The 19,261-nt window shown below is 38.7% G+C and overlaps 1 protein-coding gene across 7 annotated transcripts in view; it reads left to right on the forward strand.

Moving 5' to 3' along the window:
- KLHL32 (kelch like family member 32) overlaps positions 1-19,261 on the forward strand; it is a 224,608-nt gene that overhangs the window by 169,048 nt on the left and 36,299 nt on the right. Inside the window, exon 1 of one of the 7 annotated variants that reach the window (XM_054490895.2) lies at positions 17,905-17,980. The exons of the other annotated variants lie outside the window; for them this stretch is intronic. Within the exon in view, the coding sequence (XP_054346870.1) occupies positions 17,969-17,980 (12 nt within the window). The 5' untranslated portion in view covers positions 17,905-17,968. Of the gene's footprint in view, positions 1-17,904; positions 17,981-19,261 lie in introns of those variants that run through there. 7 annotated transcript variants of the gene reach the window in all.

Here is a 19,261-nt window from a genome sequence, read left to right on the forward strand (position 1 = left end):
TTTGACAAATCCCTATCCCATGTCTTAAAGAAGAAGTGTGAAGCAAAGGGTGTTGGGGAGGAGAAAGCAAATTGGCACAGGGTAGGACAGGTAATAGAAAACTGGATGGAGGGGGGCATGCTATTTGATTCATATGTGCAACCAGTAACTTAGGTGAGAGCATGGTAAACACACACACACTTACGCAGGTGGCTCTTCTACTGTGTACTGATAATGTAATCTAGGACCATCCCATTTTTGGTGAAAAGTCTAATTTTCATTATTCACCAGATTTCATGCAGTCTGGCTCTGAAGACCTGTCATAAGAACCTTCAGATTATCCTCACTGAACCAACTCTTTTTCACTTTTTCCTGCTGTTCCTTACCCAGGCCCTTTCCTTGACAAAATGTGCTGTATGCAGGCCACAGTAATCATTCTGTGGATCTGTGAACCTGTAAAATACCCCAAGATGATGCCTTGGAACTGTTCTTTTTTTCCATCTGACCTTTTTAAGCTTTATTCTGAGTCTCTTCTCTCACAGAAGTCTTCTTGGTTCCTCCTAGACAAATTTTCATCCCTTCCATGGTCTGAAATGACTTGATCTGTTGGTTAATTTCACTCTATATTTAGAGATAACATAGAGAGTTGTGCACATACATACCTTAGATGGATAAGGACATAGAAGTTCCCTAAAATATATTGTTTTTTTAAAATTTAGTTCAATTCAGCTCAACAATTTGGTTTTATGTTTTAAGGCCAGCAATTTATCAGGTTCCAGATGAAAGACACCAAATTGGCTATTGGGTTCAAAGAAAGGAGACTAAAACTGAACACATCAGCTGAAATGGAAATATGGGACATTAGGTCACTTGCCTTTGTGACCTGGCGAATCTCTATCCGTTTGATTTTGCTTTCTGGTATTAGCTCCCAATTAGAACTTCATTTCAGTAGGGCCCTGTTAAATATCTTCTGTTAGATTTTGCATATATTTTCAGACTGCTGAGCCAGGGTCTTACCATAGGAGCTGGGGAGTGGAAGAAATGGGGAGATGTTGGTCAAGGGGCACAAAACTTTCAGTTAGAAAATAAACAAGTTCTAGGGATCTAATGTAGAGCATGGGTTCCAGGGATATGTTAATTAATTTGATTGTGGTAATCATTTCCCAGTGCATATGCTTATCAAATCATCATGTGTACACCTTGAATCTAAACAATCCTTATCTGTCAATAAAATATTTTTAAATAAATAAGCCAAAACATGGCAATTCTTCATAAAAAAAACTTAGAACAACACATGGAAGTAATTCCGTATCATTCTCATGATCAGATCTGTTTTCATTTTCATAGGAAATGCTGAGTAATCTCTGTTTTCTTTTCAGGAACATGCATATCCTGCCTCTTCTGCCTTTAGGTTCTGTTTCACCAGAGTGAGAGGGAGATTACTGTTTTCCATGGAAGTACAATTTGTAGAAAAAGCCTATATAGAAAAATATAACATCAATTCTTATACACACTAGCATAGGGAGAAAGTATGGCTCTCCACCCATCAGTATGCACTGAGCACCTACTAAATACCCAAAATTATGCTAGAGTGGAAGGAAGGCAGAGGACAGGTCTGCCAACTCCGTTTCGCTCTTCCAGGCCTCCTCCCAAATGGAGAGAATCCTTCTGATTTTAAACCATAAGTACAGCTCTCTGAATTTTTATTTTATCTCCAAAGTAGCAGAAACAAGAAGGATATTTAAAAATGAAAGACAACAGCTTGTGGAAATAAAAATGAATATTTCTTGACCACCTGTTACATGCTAGGCATAGTGTTGGGAGCTAGATTCTGGGGTAAAATGCTTCACAAAAATATTCAATAGTTAGGTTAAAGAAATTTATTTCACCTTTATCTCTGAATGGGAAGTTTTGTTTTCCTTTAATTATTAATTTATTAACTGTTTCTTACTTTTAGTGAGGACTTATTATTTTGTAAGAACAGTACTTTTCTGGGTAGGCGCGGTGGCTCACGCCTGTAATCCCAACACTTTGGGAGGCTGAGGCGGGCAGATCACTTGAGGTCAGGAATTTGAAACCAGCCTGGCCAACATAGTGAAACCCCATCTCCATTAAAAATACAAAAATTAGCCAGGTGTGGTGGCAGGCACCTGTAATCCCAGCTGAGGCCCGGAGGCTGAGATAGGAGAATCAGTTGAAGTGAGAGGCAGAGGTTGCAGTGAGTGGAGATTGCGCCACTACACTCCAGCCAGGATGATAGAATGAGACTACATCTCAAAAACAAAACAAAAAAAGAACAGTACTTTCTTTATTAACCTGGGGGTCGAGGACACTTCCTACTTGTATTCTGAGTCTCACTTTGCCTGGACTTAAGTAGATACTAAGAGCGAAAAATTCGCTGGCTGTGTGAGTGGCGTCAAACAAGGTGAGACCTCAGCAGGGAGGGTTTCCTTTATTCTATTAGGTTGGTGCAAAAGTAATTGCACAAACCTAAGTTATGTCCTATTTTAGTGTGCCAAAGAGGGACCATGTCACCTGATTTGGGGCTGGGGCAATCCTGTTCATATTTGTCCGTGATTATCCATCCCTAGAGGCAGAGGCTGTGCTGTAGTGTTTGCATTACCTACTGCTTGCACTCTATTAATAATAAATAAAAACAATAATGTAGAGTTTCCATGTTAAAATGTATTGAATGGATAATAAGACATCCTACTATTTCTACATTAGGCTGGATTTATTCTAAGAAAATTGATATAGAAAATGAGTTTGGCCTTTTAAAGACTGCATTTTTCCTTATATTTTTGTTGGAAATTTGCTTCCCTAAGTCATACTCTTAATAACACATTCATTTTATATCTTGAGAGACATAAGCCACATATTGTTTAGTCAACAATCTAAAATGCAGTGGTTTTTTTGACACGCTCCTCCTGGGCTTTTATGTATATCACAGAATCAGCCACATTACAGTTTGAATTAATCATTTTCTTCGAAAGGAGTCCCAGAAGTGAACCCAAACAAAAAGCTACTATCCCTTTATAGTTGGAAAGTAGAAGACACTAGCGATGTACTCAGCTTTCATCTTTTATCCTTCAATGATAAATTGACCCAAATGTACCTCTGGCCAGGAAGAAGCAAGGACTTAAAATAGTACTATATGTCAAACAATACTATTAAAATACTTCCAATTTGAATATCACATCAGAGTGTTGAAAATGCATCTGCATTTATTATTGCTTTGTTCTCCTGTAGTACAAAAGGGGAAACTGAGGTAATATATCTAGGAATCAAGCTCATGTCTTCTAATTCTTGAGCTATGTCTACTTTGGTCTATAGCTTCTAAATTTGTAATAGAAGCTCAGAAATACTCAGGCGATGGGCACAGAGGTGCATCCAATTAATCCTATGACTTTAACAGGAATTAAGAACGGCTTGATTAGCTGGGCATAGTGGCTTACGCCTGTAATCCTAGCACATTGGGAGGTTAAGGCAGGCTGATCGCTTGAGCCCAGAAGTTTGAGACCAGCCTGTGCAACATAGTGAGACCCCTGTCTCTACGAAAATATTAGCTAGGCATGGTGGCATGCACCTGTAGTCCCAGCTACCCAAAGGGCAGGTTCACCTGAGCCCAAGAAGTTGAGGCTACAGTGTGCCGTGATTGCACCACTGCTCTCCAGCCTGGGCAATAGAGCAAGACCCTGTCTGGAAGAAAAAAAAAAAAAAAAAAGAGCATGACCATTCTAGTTCCCTTGGGTAGTGCCCATGGATTGAACAAATCATGGCCTCTGTGCCTGCCTCCATGTCTGTGTCATGTTGCTAATTCTAATTCTGTTAGATGACATATGCCTCATTCATTCTTTCATTCATTCCAAATAGTTATTGAGTGCCTGCTCTGCCCAGCCATGTCCTGTGGTTTACTACTATTGCCTGCCATATGACGGGTACTGGGCAGTCAGTAATGGGAAGCACCAACAGGGTCCTGCTGCCATGGGCCTGACAGTGTCTGATGTGGGGCTTTCTGCTTGCTGCTCTTTCCCACCTGCCCAATTCCTTCCCAGTGGGGACTGACCTGTGCCAAATAGCGTAATGATTTCTTTGCCAAGTTGGGGCACGTTGAAAGGATATGGGTACAATGGAGATGACATGCTTTTGACTGGATGTTTCAATACCAACCAGTGACCCTTCGCCTTTTGTTCAATGCTTTGCTTATTGTTAACTCTCGATCGTTGTATGCACCCTCTAAACAGCTTCGCAAACGTTTGTCAATCCATGTGATACAGTCCAAGCCTCAAACAAATCAGGCTGTGGGTAAACATTTAATCAAAAAATTCTACAAGCTATGTTCATGGTTTAATATTTGGACCTTGGTAACTAGAAAATAGAATAAAATACTAAGAACTCTTATCCTCAAACAAAATTATAATTTTTCATCATGTTCCTGCCCTTCTTCAATTCTCTTTCTTCTTTTTTTTTTTTTGAGATGGAGTTTCACTCTTATTGCCCGGGCTAGAGTGCAATGGCACGATCTCGGGTCACCGCAACCTCCACCTCCCGAGTTCAAGTGATTCTCCTGCCTCCGCCTCCCAAGTAGCTGGGATTACAGGCATGTGCCACACACCCGGCTAATTTTTTTGTATTTTTAGTAGAGACGGGGTTTCACCATGTTAGCCAGGATGGTCTCGATCTCCTGACCTCGTGATCCACCTGCCTTGGCCTCCCAAAGTGCTGGGATTACAGGCGTGAGCCACCGCGCCCGGCCAATTCTCTGTCATACATGCATGTGTTGTTACTATTATTTTCCCAGATAGCTACTTTCTGGGTATCTTCATAATATCTCCTATTTTTTAAACTTACCATTTCTTAAACTCATCAAATTCATACCTGTGGTCCCAACTTACAAATTTGTACCACTTCTTAATTTTCTTTCTGAAACTTCTTATTGTTTCTCCCAACTACGTACAGTTTTTTTCTACAAATGTGATGAGGGTATCTCCGTTTCCTTCTTCTTAGATGTTAGTGAAGAGAATAAACAGTGGTTCCTTTGCATCCCAAATAATGTTATGCCCAGAGGATGTTTTATCCTTTGAGGGACCCCTAGCTGGACACGGAGTAACACTGCTATTTCAGGGATTGGTGCTCCTAGTTGCCAGAGCATATATTTAATCTTTCCTTCTAATCTATATGTGGCTAATTCCTCTGTGAGGGTGCATCCCCCAGTAGCTTGACTCGTGGCTTGCTGTTGTTTGTCTGGGGTATATGCCTTTGCGAGACGCATGACATGTTCATTTCAGAGGGGCTTTGCTCCAGCTAATCCTCAGTGCTAGAGCTGTGTGTTGCTGAGTAGCTGTGAGGGGCAGTGATTACAGAAATTACTGGAGACCCAACTTGTATTCATGTGCTGCTGTTCTCATGAGTTAATAGTTTTTTTTCTTTCCTTTTTTTTTTTAAAGAATGAGCACAACAGAACAACAAGGTGATTTATGAGATATGACATATTTATGTTCTCTGCTTCTAATTTTCATTGTGATTCATGTTGTTTCCAGACTGATATTTTTGTTGTTGCTGCTGTGAGAAGGAAAAAGATGACTGTAGAATATTACTTATGCATTGGTGGCCTGCAGTAATATTGCTGCTACCTGGGTTATCAGGGATTTAAAAATAAAACCCAACTATAAGCCATATACGAGGTAGAAACCCTGAGGCTAGCGTAGAAGTCCATCAATAATAATACCAACAATAATAATTCTTTACAAGCCTAGAGAGCTTTATATTTTAAAGTATTTCACACATATAATTTCTCTTGAGTCTCTCATCAGCCTTGCTAAGGTTGATAAAGCAAGTATGATCCAAATTTTAACTAGTGAGAAAACTAAAGCCCAGAAGTTCAATAGTTGACTCACTTCACATTATAGATTTCAATGGAGGTCTCACTGTATTCTCTTGAAATACACCAACTCTTTAAGAAAACAGAACCTCAAAGTACCTTATACATCTCGTAAGTCAAACATTTTTATATATTACTCTATAATGAGTGAGCCAGAAGTAGACATTTCCTAATAAATTACCAGTTTTCATTTTCACCTGTTGTGAGACTTTGTGGGAAGTTGCAAAAATGTCTCCAATAAAGTCGTGCAGGAAAGTGTTGCTGAGGGTCTTTCTTGATCAAAGTCCAGAAACTGAAGCTCTAGATGGTTTGATAAGGAAGAATGCTTAGAGAATTCTGGCAGAGGGAGGGAACCATCTTTTATTCCTTCAAAGTACACGATGGTGTAGTATAAAGCAGGAAATGAAAGCCGATAAGGGAGGATCTCTTTAAAATCTGACCAAGAGACATAAATTAGAGTAAAAAAGAACGTGGAGTGCCATTATTTCTGCTGCAGTGACACAGACTGTGTGGGAAAAAGTCTGTAGGCTGTTGTCCCTATTTGAGACCAGAGATTGGATGAAACAAATGGAAATGGTTGATCATTCCATCTTCATTTTATGGCCAATATATTGAAATTTTAGAAATGTATGCAGCAGAAATTGACAGTTGGGTGATGGTTTAGATATGGGGTTTAAGAGAGAGGGTGAAAGATATAAATTTCTTGGAATTGATAAATGTTAGTCTCTTTCCAACACAGATGATCCTGTGAGTCCTTTTTCTTCAATGTTAGGCCAGTTGAATAACAATGATGTTCATGCTAATTGGCTGTGTCAGACCATAGAGATTTGCTATTCTGGGAGTTCTATAGGAGAGGATGTAAATTTACTTATAAAGTGACCCAGAGGCTCTAGAATTATTTACATTCTAAAGAGATGTCAGGAGAAGCCTCAACATTTATTGTTGAATACTGACTTCCTTAGAAGTGCTTCTCTCACCCTTGCCTCCAAAACTTCTGCTACAAGGAAAAATAACACCCTGATTCAGCACACCTGGAGGAGAAAAGTGGCCATTCTGAGATCACAATCATTAGAAGCATTCATACATCATTCTTGAGCTTTTTTTATGCTCATAATACAGAGTTATGCATTCTCCATGGTGAGGATCCACCCTTTCATCTGACCACCTCCTCCTTGTTACGTGGGGTGGCATGTTGATGAACTGCAAACCTATTTTGATATTCTGGTAGAGAAAGCATAACCAGGAAGACAAATTCAGGGAAAAAAAAGTCAATGACTGATTCTAAAGTTATGTATCAAAGATTTTGTGCATTGTTCTCCTTTGTCTATAGGAAGAGTTACAAGTCAGTATTGGTAAGTGGCATGGTATTACTTATGCTTCAAGAACAGGAGCTAAAAAGACCCCCACACCCCAGAGGCTGAATGCACATATCTTCTTTGTGTGTGTTCTTGTTGATGAGGAATGCCCACTACCTTCTCCGGCCACACAAGGAAATTGGGTAATTAAAGGAGTGATGGATGGTGCGCTAAAGTTTAAACGTTTTAGGAGGACCTATCTTATTAACACTTTAAAACAAGTGAGCATAATATCATTAATTTTGATTAATTCATTTGCTCTTAATATAGCTTTTAATTTGTAATTCTACGTGAATTACAATCTAATTTGGCATTAATTATACTAAATTGACTATAAGTCAGCCAATCACAATGGGAAATTACTCACAGCTGAAACTAAAACTAAACCTCTCCATCCAGAAAGGACGATGCTTAGTTAAGTGGCAAACACATTTTAGGCTCTTTGGCAGTGAGAATGACATTGGACCTCCTGAGGACTGTAATCAATTTCTTATTCTGCCCACTGCTGGGACTATGTACTCTTTGGAGTGAAGCCCCATATAAATCCAATAAAGTGTAAATAATAAAGTAAACAAAGGGGTTGATTTATCAGGTTTGCCAGGTCCCCTGAAGAATCTTTTCGCTCTTCTCGTCTCATGTAAGTTTTAGGCAATGTAGAGGGGCTGTGTAGTGCTTTAGAATGATTAATTCCACACCCCTTGGATTCTGGGAGTTAGAATAGGCACCTACTCAAATTGGCCTGCTTCTTGTCTTCATGCTCTGTGAAACAGCTGGGAAATCCTGTTTTCAACCCCATGTGTAGTCAGTATCCAGAAGCCACTCCTATTTGACCTATACACAAACTGCCTTCTGGGCAGAAGGAAGTCATGCCTTGAAAAGCCAACACCACACTGAGAGAACTAAACCCTCAGGAGATGATGGAGCGTGTGTCATTCATTGATAAAGCTTGTGGAAGGTGCCCGGGAGCACACAAGAAGTAAAGTGATCTGCTGAGGAATGCAGCCCTTGAGAAAGTGTTTGAGAGTGAGGATGGATTTGGAAAATACATGTGTTTGAACCATTTCCCAGATAGCTTTCTTTGACAACTGTCTTCTGAAAAACAAAACAAAAACTCTGAGATTTTGCAGAAAGTCATATGCAAGATTTGGCAATATTCTGCTTGAAGTCCATTTACATAGGTAGAACGACATGAATTTTGTACTTTCTGGATACATTCCTGGTGAGCAATTGGCTCATAAAATGAGGCCCGGTTCAGAGGCAACAAATTTTGCTAAATAGTGCATGGAAAATTCAAGACTGTTATTTTATAGGTCTTCTTTTTACCTTATTAGTTATATAACCCATCTCATCATTCTCACACCCAATGTAGCTAATAAAATGGCATAAGTTTTATATAAAAATTTTGAGTAAAGAGGTTAAAAGCCACCCTGGATTCTGAGCCAACAGCCGTCCTGTCCTCTGTCACTTACACATCCCATAGGTGGGATTCACACAGTACACACACTTGCAGGTAGAGGCGCATGCATACACACATATTAGATGCATATTACTCTTTGCAGCTAAAAGGCTTTCCTTTGTTTTGCAGCACTGACCTAAATCATAATACTCCCATGATTGGCTCGTTGGTCTCAGCATTAAAGAAAATAGAAAGTAGAAGCTTATTTTCACCACTCCAAGTGTATATATTCCATTCATCACTAAACTTTTTAAGGATGTTAATGCCAATAGTTTGTTAACAGAAGCAGCTGTATAGATGCAGCTTTATGGTGTTTCAGTTCTCTCCAAATCCTTTTTATGCTAGATTTAGCCTGGCCTATTGCAGAATTTTTTATTCCTTTTCCCCAGATATTCTTTTTGATATCCACATTGGATTGATGGGTTCCAGTCCCTTTCCTACCACTTGTGGTTCCCACCATAGCATCAAGTTCTTAAGCAAAAACAACTCCTGTTTGAGGCATGCCCTCTGATGGATGAACTTTTTTGAGCTCTTAATGTTCTTACTGCTTTTAGAGAACTATAAGGATTTTGGGGCAAAGGAACTAATACTGAAGTAAGCAGAGCAGTGAGACTGGGAGAAAACATTTACAGGATATTTCTGCCCTTGGTTTTATCTTCTCATCATTTAACAGCAGCAGAATAAATGGGTCTGCTAATGAAACAGCACTGAGAGGTTAGGTCATTGGAAGCCTTTTTAGTCATTTTGTGCTTTTCAAGAGTGAATTTGTTAGAATTATGCTGAATACCCACTTAAAGCCTCAGCTGATAACCCTACCTGTGTTTTATAACTCTGCACTGTCAGAACTCATAATAAGTCAAACATTCTTTCAGTGGTGCTCATAAGGGAGGGAAAAAAAACCCACAAATTTAAGAGTAATTTCAGATTGTAAATGAAAAGGAGAGGCACGACTGTTCATTTGCACCAATCATGCCTTCCTTTCATCTGCTCTGATTAGGCCTGGTGCGGTTTCATCAGACTCCTCCATCACCGAGCTGTCACTCCAGCCGTCTGTTGATTGAAAACAATCAAGGCTCTGATGGCACAATTATTCTGACCCTTTAACTAGAGGCTGCTGTGATAATGAAAGGTTGATTATGATAGTTTGTGCCTCTTTCAGTTTGCCAAGAAGGTTAATTTGGGCATCAGACGGATGTTTAATGGGCGCTTGCTGGCTACACTGAGGTAAATGAGAACGTGCAGTCTTGGATATTGCACGGATATAGTTTGGCTGTCAATCATTGTCATTTGGAGTTTGTGCCTCACACTCTGGAAATCACATTTTATTTTTTCCTTGGGATTTAATTTATTCTGTGCCCTGAGGAAGTTCTTTCACTCGGTGACCTTCACAGCAGCTTTCTCTGCCTTTTTTTTTCTTTTTTCAAATGGAGCTCAAAGGCACAACACATCTAGAAGAGCATTTTTCTTTCATTTTCACTTAAAAATGGAAACTTTAAAAATCCGTCCTTATCACTGCCTTCCAATAGAGCAAATGTTTCCATTCTGATTGTGCAGTAGGGAAGTATAAACGACAGGGATACTTTAGCCAGTTTGCTAATGCAGCAGCTCACACAGTTGTTCTGCCCTGTTTCGCACAGTAACCAGTAAATGCAATAAATTCAAAATGGGCACATATATGAAAGGGAAGGCCCCATTCTATCACTAGCATGTCTCACAACAGTTTGTAGAATTCCTGCTTCCAAACACAGCATCTTACTCCTTTTACCCTCCTTCTTGGCAAACATAGGGGAGGGGTTGAGGAAGGAAGACAGATATTTGTCTGTGGAAGCACTAAGGTTTTAAAAGTTGCAAATTTCAATTTGTATAAATCCAGCACCTAATCTTGTAGCTCTTTGAAGTATAGGCTAAAAACGATACAGACATCTAATACTGCTGGTGTTTACAATATGCAGCTCACATTGTATTATAATGAGCTTTGTACCTCTTTCATGCATACCCTTTAAAAAGAAAAATAGAGGAAAAGAAAAAATAAAGGAAAACCTTTATTTCTGTCTCCAAGCTATGCATAGTGGTCTCATCATACATTAGGCACCTGAAAGCTAGAATCATTTTGCCTTTTTTTGTTGTCTTCATTTTTTTTTTTCCTCCAATGAACATTCAGCAGCATATTTTTACCTAGCCTGGGACATTTTTTCTCACATGTCAATTGGAAAACAATTAAGTCTATAGATGTTAAAGTGACAGCATCGTAATTACTATAATTTTACTTCAAGTGTTCTATTTTCACATTATTTTTTTCTTGCTTTCAAAAAACCCTATTTGTTTTTTAATAGTAAAGAGAGTCATTAGGTGATCATTCAGTCTCACCTGAGAAGTCTCCAAAAATGAATTAAGTCATTGAATCCAGTTGCTGTTTTAATGTAGCCCTTATTTAATGAACAGTTCTGTTTAAAATGTTTATTTAAAAAAGAAATGAGAATGGGATTGTGTATATATGGTCTCACAAGATTCCTCACTGCAGTACACCACAAATGATTATTTTTTTAGCTCTATAAAATAGTAAAATAGACCTCAGGGATACTTCATAAAATTATTGCTTTGTTATGTCTTGTTTTTGGTTAAGCAATGGGAACTAAAAAGATAATTTGGAGAGAAGTGCGTCAGTCAAGTCAATCAATAGTTTTTGCTGTTAGAAAAGTAATACGAAATTTAATTTTCATATTAACTTGTGGAATCTGTAACAATGAATTATTTTATTTTATAGATTCACTGTGTTTTTAAAGCAATGGGACTCAAGCAAAGGCCATTTCATCTTAAAGAAAGCATAACTCATTTTGTCACAATTGTTTCTGGTCTAAGCCTGACTGAGTTCTGAGTTTCCCCACGTCTGTACTTTTAATATCAAACTCATCTCCAACACAGAGGGCCTTCTGTCTTCATACACCCGCATGACATGCCTGCCACTATCCTGCTGTCACGCAGACTCTGCCCACCCAGACTGTGCCCCTCAACAGTGATGTTCCCACTTGGGGCCTCTTGCCTTTCATTGCCTGCCTGTGCTGGCCATGCTTCTGCTACCAGGCTGGGCCTGGTCATGGGGCCCAGTTTCTTTTTCCTCTTCAGTGTGTCCTTCGCTATCTTCAAGGTTCACCTTGCTCTTCCTCCTAATCTGATAAAGAATGTCTCAGACCTGTGATTTCCCCAGATTGGACTCCTGTGTTCTTGCATTCGACATTGATGGTTCTCAGTGAGGCCGCAATACAGTCTTTCTCTCAACTATCCTACAGATTCTCTTTTGCAACAGCTACTACCTTCTACTCATTCCTTCCTCCTCCACAGTCCTCTCTTCTCTCACGAGTCTTCTGAGACTATCAGGTGGCTGGTTCTCCACCACAGGGCCATCTCTCTACATCTCTGACTTCTTTGCATGACTGCTGCATGCTGGGCTCTCTAGGCCACTTCTCCCACCTGAACTAAGCCCTGTCCCCTTCTCTCTGCTGCTTTGATTCCTTACATGCTTGATTTCTGTTTTGAGACTCATCTGACATTTATCGTTTGTAAGGATCCTTGTGTAACCCAAATCGTTTGATATGACTACCTGGGCATTGGCCCAAATCTTCTCTGAAATTTCTATTTCGGAAAAAAAAAAAAAAAGAAATCTGTGATCATTGTGGTGAAGAGTGTATCTTCTTTGATAAAAATATTATTTGTATGACCAGCTTGGCCAACATGGTGAGATCCCATCTCTACTAAAAATACAAAAATTAGCCAGGTGCGGTGGTGAACACCTGTAATCCCAGCTACTCAGGCTGAGGTAGGAGAATTGCTTGAACCCAGGAGGTGGAGGTAGCAGTGCACCAAGATCGTGCCACTGTACTCCAGCCTAGGTGACAGAGTGAGACTCCATCTCAAAAAATACATATATAAATATATACATAAATTGTGTGTACTGTACTCACAGGTGTTACAAAGTAGAAATAGAGGATTCATAGTTCCCTAGTTTTTTATACTATGATGAAATGAAATTAGAGAAGGCAGTGCAAAATATGCTCTTTAAACAGCAGTAGCCAGACTGAAATTCACCTAGTACAGGTAGTCAGTGGTGCCATCAAATTTATGTATATCCTTTGCAGCTCACTGACAGTGTAGACCCTGGCTCCCGTTCCCCAGCCCTACCAGCTGGCTGGCAGTGCTCCTTGTCCTATCCCCTTGACAGTAGAGTCTGGCCCTGACAGTGTTTAGTCCTGTGCTTCAGTTTATGGGTTCCCCCATGCCAGTCTCTGTGCCCCATGGCTCTAAAAGATGTTTAAAGTTACCTTTGACTATTCTTTTATTTTTATTTGGAGGCTGCCAACATTAAATCCTTAAATGCAACTTGGGTACTTTCTGGACATCTAAACTCATCATAGTACCACTTGTTTGAGCGATCTGACTGTCTCTGTGTCAGTGACCTGGGGCAGCTGCTTGAGCCCTTGAGGTCCATTTGGTTATAATATTAAAGATTTGATTTCAGATGGTGAGCACATTTGCCAGTGAACGTGCTCTTGTGCTCTTGGCTCATTATTCTTTTTTTTTTTTTGAGACACGGTCTTGCTCTGTTGCCCAAGCTGGATGCAGTGACACAATCATGGCTTACTGAAGCTTCAAACTCCCAGGCCCAGGTGATCCCTCCACCTCAGACTCCCAAGAAGTAGCTGGACCACAGGCATGTGCCACTGCAGCCCAGGTTTCTTTTTTTTTTTTTGGTAGAGACAGGGCCTCCGTATGTTGCCCAGGTTAGTCTTGAATTTCTGGGCTCAAGCAATCCTCCCACCTCGGCCTCCCGAAGTGCTGGGATTATAGGCATGAGCCACTGCATTTAGCCAAGCTCATTATTCTTGAATCAATTCATGAACAAATATTCAAAGGCCTGATGCTCTCAGGATGCATGTTTACAAATTAAACAGTTTTTTTTAAACCATAAAATGTATAAATGTGCCAGCAACATTTAAAACACCAATGAAATGACAACATAGAAAGAAGATTCTTGTGTGTTTCTGAAAAATCTGTCTACAAAAGGCTTAAACTTCCAGATTTGCAGGATTCCCCCCAACAATTCCAAATATCATTAGAATATTTTACAGGAACATATCAAGACACTCAAAATCAAGAATAAGCCTCGAGTTTTATGGTATTAATGGAAGTGAATGGCAAATGAGAATGTTGATATATACTGATTAGAATCTTCTTTCTCACCAAGTTTCTGACATATAATGGACACTTAAGAAAACGAGAAGTGTTTGTAATGGGAGATCCAAGCCAAGTGATGAAAGTGACTTATATGCTGAGTATTGTACAAAAACAACTGGGTTTCAGTCTGTCTCTCCCTTTTCATTCATTCATTCATTCATTCATTCATTAGTTCGTGCTTCTCCAACGTTGAATTTAACAAAGCCACAGAACTTAAATTACTGGATTAGAATTACTGAGTTTATTTGTGTGAAATATGGTTAATCATAACAGCTAGTTTATAATCTGTTGTGCTGCCATGGTTTTATTATCACTTTAAATATGTGAAGTATTTAATACTATATAGCAAATTTCTTATCTACTATAGCAATCTCTCAAAATTTACATCACTAACACACAATGTTGTATTACATAAAAATGGTCTGCATGTGATGGCTTTATCATGAATTCAAAAGGATAATTATATTGAGGAATACCTTCATCTCTTGCAGGCATATTGCCATCATATAAATTCTGTACGTTGTCTAAATATCAGTTTGCCAAGCACCTTCACATATCTGATCGCATTCAGTCTTCCGTAGAACCCTATGACATAGGTATTATCATTCTTGTTTTACTGAGTATCAGTATGTTGATAAAACTGAGTATCAGTATGTTGGTTTTTCATAAATGCACAAATATATTAGGTTGCAGAAACAGGTCTTTTGACATCAAGTCCTGTATTCTTTTCCTTGTGTCAGATATACCTCTATAGGCATATACCAACTCGTGATAGAAAAAAGCATCAGGATTTCCCTGGCCAGTTCAGCTGACTTCACCCTGGTAATGCATCCTTAATGCATGCAGTAGCTAGGAAACAATGGGGGGTGTTGTGACCCACATAAGGTCACTCTACTCCCTATTGCCAATGTGATACAGAAGGGTTTTCTTTTATTGATCAAATTGGTTTTCTCTCATTTTCCAGTGTTGTTATACAATATAAGCTGAATATCTCAGTGACCACATGCAAAGTTCCTTCAACATCTAGTAGGACATGTTATATAAATATGCAGGGGCTATCATTTTATTTAGAAGTCTCATGTCATCAATCCAGCATTGAGTAATGCTCTGATGCAATCCCAGCCATCAATGACTAGATGGATGAATATTGTCTTTTGGCTCAGAGACTATGATCAAACCATTGAAGGGAAATTATAGGGTGTTATTCTATAACTGTACATGTGTTTTGCTCAAATATGAGGAGACCAAGAATGGGTTTCATTTTTGCTATGGCATCATTGGCAAGGGTGGTGCTGTTTTTTATTGTCCTGTAGGACATTTTCGCCATTTAAAAGTTTTGTATATACTAGATATGGGATGGGAATGGTATATATACATATAACTTTTATTTTAGGTTTGGGGGTACACGTGAAGGTTTGTTATATAGGTAAACTGATGTCATGGGGGTTTGTACAGATTATTTCATCACCCAGATATTAAGCCTAGTACTCAATAGTTATTTTTTCTGCTCCTCTCCCTCCTCCCACCCTCCACCATCATGAAGGTACATTTACCTCTACGAGGTAAATAAATATAAATATACCATTATATATAAATAAACATATATAAATATAAGTATGCCCATTATAGATAAATAAACATATATAAATATAAATATACCACTGTATTCCCTCATGGAGGGAATGGTACATTTAAAGACAGTCCAGAGGTAAAATATATGTGAACAATTTACTAAAACTTGAATTTATCTTTTTTTTTTTTTTTTTTTTTTTGAGACAGCATCTTGCTCTGTCACCCAGGCTGGAGTGCAGTGGTGCGACCTTGGCTCACTGCAAGCTCCGCTTCCCGGGTTCATGCCATTCTCCTGCCTCAGCCTCCTGAGCAGCTGGGACTACAGGCACCCACCACCACACCTGGGTAATTTTTTGTATTTTTAGTAGAGATGGGGTTTCACTGTGTTAGCCAGGATGGTCTTGATCTCCTGACCTCGTGATCTGCCCGCCTTGGCCTCCCAAAGTGCTGGGATTACAGGCGTGAGCCACCGCACCCAGCCATGTATAAAATCTTATTCTGGGATTCTAACCAATATTACCTTGAGGCAGTCACCTTAATAAATTTGAAATTTCTATTCTTTGGCACAAATTTTATTTTATTTTTACAAGAGATGGTATTATTATTAAGTTTCATAATATAATCTGATCAAAGTTGTTCCTAGGGAGAGTGACTATGATATAACCTAGTTCTCTGCATTGGCCCCACGTGCATGTGCACTTTGATACATGCAAACATTCACGCAGACATTTCTGCTGAGCACAGAATTATAGACAAAAAAAAGTCACCCTGTTTTTCTGAAAAGAGATTTATCAAAACTGTCTGTGCTACAGAAACCTGTGACTTGGGTACTAGATTAATTTTGGTTGCCTCTACCACCTCTAGGAAAATTAGAGAATTCTACTTTAAAATATTTTTGGTGGATCCATAGGTGACATATACCCTAGAGAAGGAGGAGACTCTCTCATCAACTAATTTATTTTACAAATGAGAAGCCAAATAACTGATCCAATGTCAGCCATATACTCATGTTGCCCTTTTAATACTGGCTTTCCAAAGATCAGCTTACACTGGTGGCTGAATCTCACAGGTAGAGAGGATATCACAGGTTATTAACCTCACCTCTTATCCTATCTTGATTTTCTCTTCATCTTGATATAAAATTTACCTTTTAAATAAATCCTCTTTTGTTATTGTTATAAGATTGAGCAAAGGGACAACTCAGATCACTTTTCGTGCACCCCCACTAAATATCTGGAACTTACATGTGGCAGGTCTGAGGGTAGTTTTTGTTGTGGTTCTTCCAGTCCTGTATGTTTATCCCCATTTGTGGGAAAGAGACACCTTTAGTTGCAAGGGCTTTTCGCTTTTGGAGCTCTGAAGTATGTACTTTAAAAAATGTGTTTAAAGATGATTACCAGAGAACAAATTTTATGCTAAAGGTGAACATAATAACATTTACCAATCTTTCAATTTCCCAAAGTTTTAAAGGAACAATGAAATAATGCATTATTATCATCTGTGATAAGCTGAATATTGTTTTAAAAATCTGTCAGGTTTTTTTTCTTACAGTATATGAGCCTGGGGCCTCATCAGATTTGGTTCCATTGAAATATATTTCTTAGAAGAAAAAATAGCCTGTGTGTCTTACATAAGTCTGTAGTCAGCTATAATGGTTAATGTGCAATCTCCCTTGAAAGATGTGTCTTACAAGGAAAATGTTGACACAGTTTTAATTATAGCACTCAGGTGAGCACTGTTATAATTTTTAATATTCCTCCATGGTAACATTTTCATTGTTCTGGTAAAGGAAAATGCTCTGATGCTGCGTCCCTAGTTTCTGGTGATTTTGGATTTTATGGGAAAGTTGTCTTTTTGAACTGAAACTTTTCATTTGGTCTCAAAGAAGAGAATGTAACTAAAAGATCCGTCGCATTTATTTATTAGTATATACTTTTCTCTCTATGGCAGTTGCTATTCTGGTTTATGACATCATTATTTCACCTTACATGATTCACGTTAAAGAGGTGAGCTTCTGTGTTGTATTGCATGGCAAATCGCAACACCTGCTCACTTGCATTAGGGAAACATCACATTTTTAAAGAAACTGTATGTAATATTAAAAGGGTAACATGCTAAAGTTTTATGTTTATTAGAATTCAAGGCATTATAAAATAATATATAAAACAATGTACTTTAATATAGAATGATCACTGAACTCTTCCCTTTGAGAACACAAATTAGAAGATAAAGAGCATGCTCGATACGCTGTTTAGAAAGGAAAAGATTGGTCTATGCATCGTCATCCATTCTATTAAAACATGCTTTCCTGGCTTCCTAATTCTTCTTGCCCAAGAGCTCATCAGCATGCCCTGCTCTGTGATGGAGGTTCAAGAGTGAGTTTTTGACTTGCTCTTGTGCCCTTCCTTTGTCTTTTTCTGAATTTGCAGAAGTGTGGAATTTATGCTGCCTTTTGTGCACTGAGGGGAGACTGGTGCCCTGGCTTACCTCAATGGGATGACAAGACTGGTAAGGATATGGACACTTGTGCCTCACAGCGTGGGATTCTGCAAAGAGGAGGGCTCCGTGTGCACCTTCAGCAGAGCTGTCTGCAACCAGATTTTACATAGGAACATAATAATAGCTGCCCCTGGCCAAGGAGCAGAATAAAGGCTATGAGCAAAAAGACCAGTCATTGCTTACTCAGCTCTTCATGATGAGCTCTGTGATAAGAACATCCTTTCCAGTGAAAGACAATATTTGTAGACCAAGACAAAAAAAAATACTTGTTACTTTTAGACAATGACATAGGGCTTTATTCTTTATTAGCATGGCTTTAAAGGATTTGATCACTCATCTGATGAGAACCTGCTTTTTAAGGGCACTTCTATTTGTATATATTTGCAAGATATAAAGACAGTTCTATGGAAGAGTGCAATGATGTTTATTCTTGAATTTGGGATGTCTTCATAATTAATGTATTTTCTGGAAATCTGAGAATAACATTTTCATTGTTTTGGCATTCCTTTGGGGTCATAGTGTATAATATATATGGATATATACAAGCAGTTGGAATTCAAAACATCCACTTCTTTAAAAGGATCAGGAAGTTTAGATATCAAAACAGCAGCTTCTATCTGAGTGTGTTTCACATGAACAATAAAGGAATTAGAATCACAATATGAGGACTTGATAATGTTAGGAATATAACTTTTTTTCATATAATTGATATATTTCTGAAATACATATGATTAAATTGCATATTTTAATTGAACTAGGGCAACATTTGTAGCATTTAGGATTATATACTATTATGTTTAGGATTATATATCATATATTCTACTCTGTAGAATAGCAATCAGTAGGGATATGCTGAGAAAACTAAAGGGAAGGGATTATCTGTTCTGTATATTTTTGGGTCAAGTTTAGTTAACAAGAAATAATCTAGAACTAAAATACATTTAAAAAATAGACCAGGTGCAGTGGCTCACACTTGTAATCCCAGCACTTTAGGAGGCCAAGGCAGATGGATCATTTGAGGTCGGTAGTTTGAGACCAGCCTGACCAACATGGTGAAACCCCGTCTCTACTAAAAATACAAAAATTAGCTAGGTGGTAGTGGCGCAGGCTTGTAATCCCAGCTACTTGGGAGGCTGAGGCAGGAGAATCGCTTGAGCCTGGGAGGCAGAAGTCATAGTGAGCTGAGATGGTGCCACTGCACTCTAGTCTGGGCAACAGAGGAGACCCTGTCTCAAAAAAAAAATTAAATGTGAAATATATATTCTCATAAAAAGGGAAGCAATAATTCAA

The sequence above is a fragment of the Pongo pygmaeus genome, chromosome 5 (assembly GCF_028885625.2).
Source record: "Pongo pygmaeus isolate AG05252 chromosome 5, NHGRI_mPonPyg2-v2.0_pri, whole genome shotgun sequence".
NCBI classification, from domain to species: domain Eukaryota; kingdom Metazoa; phylum Chordata; class Mammalia; order Primates; family Hominidae; genus Pongo; species Pongo pygmaeus.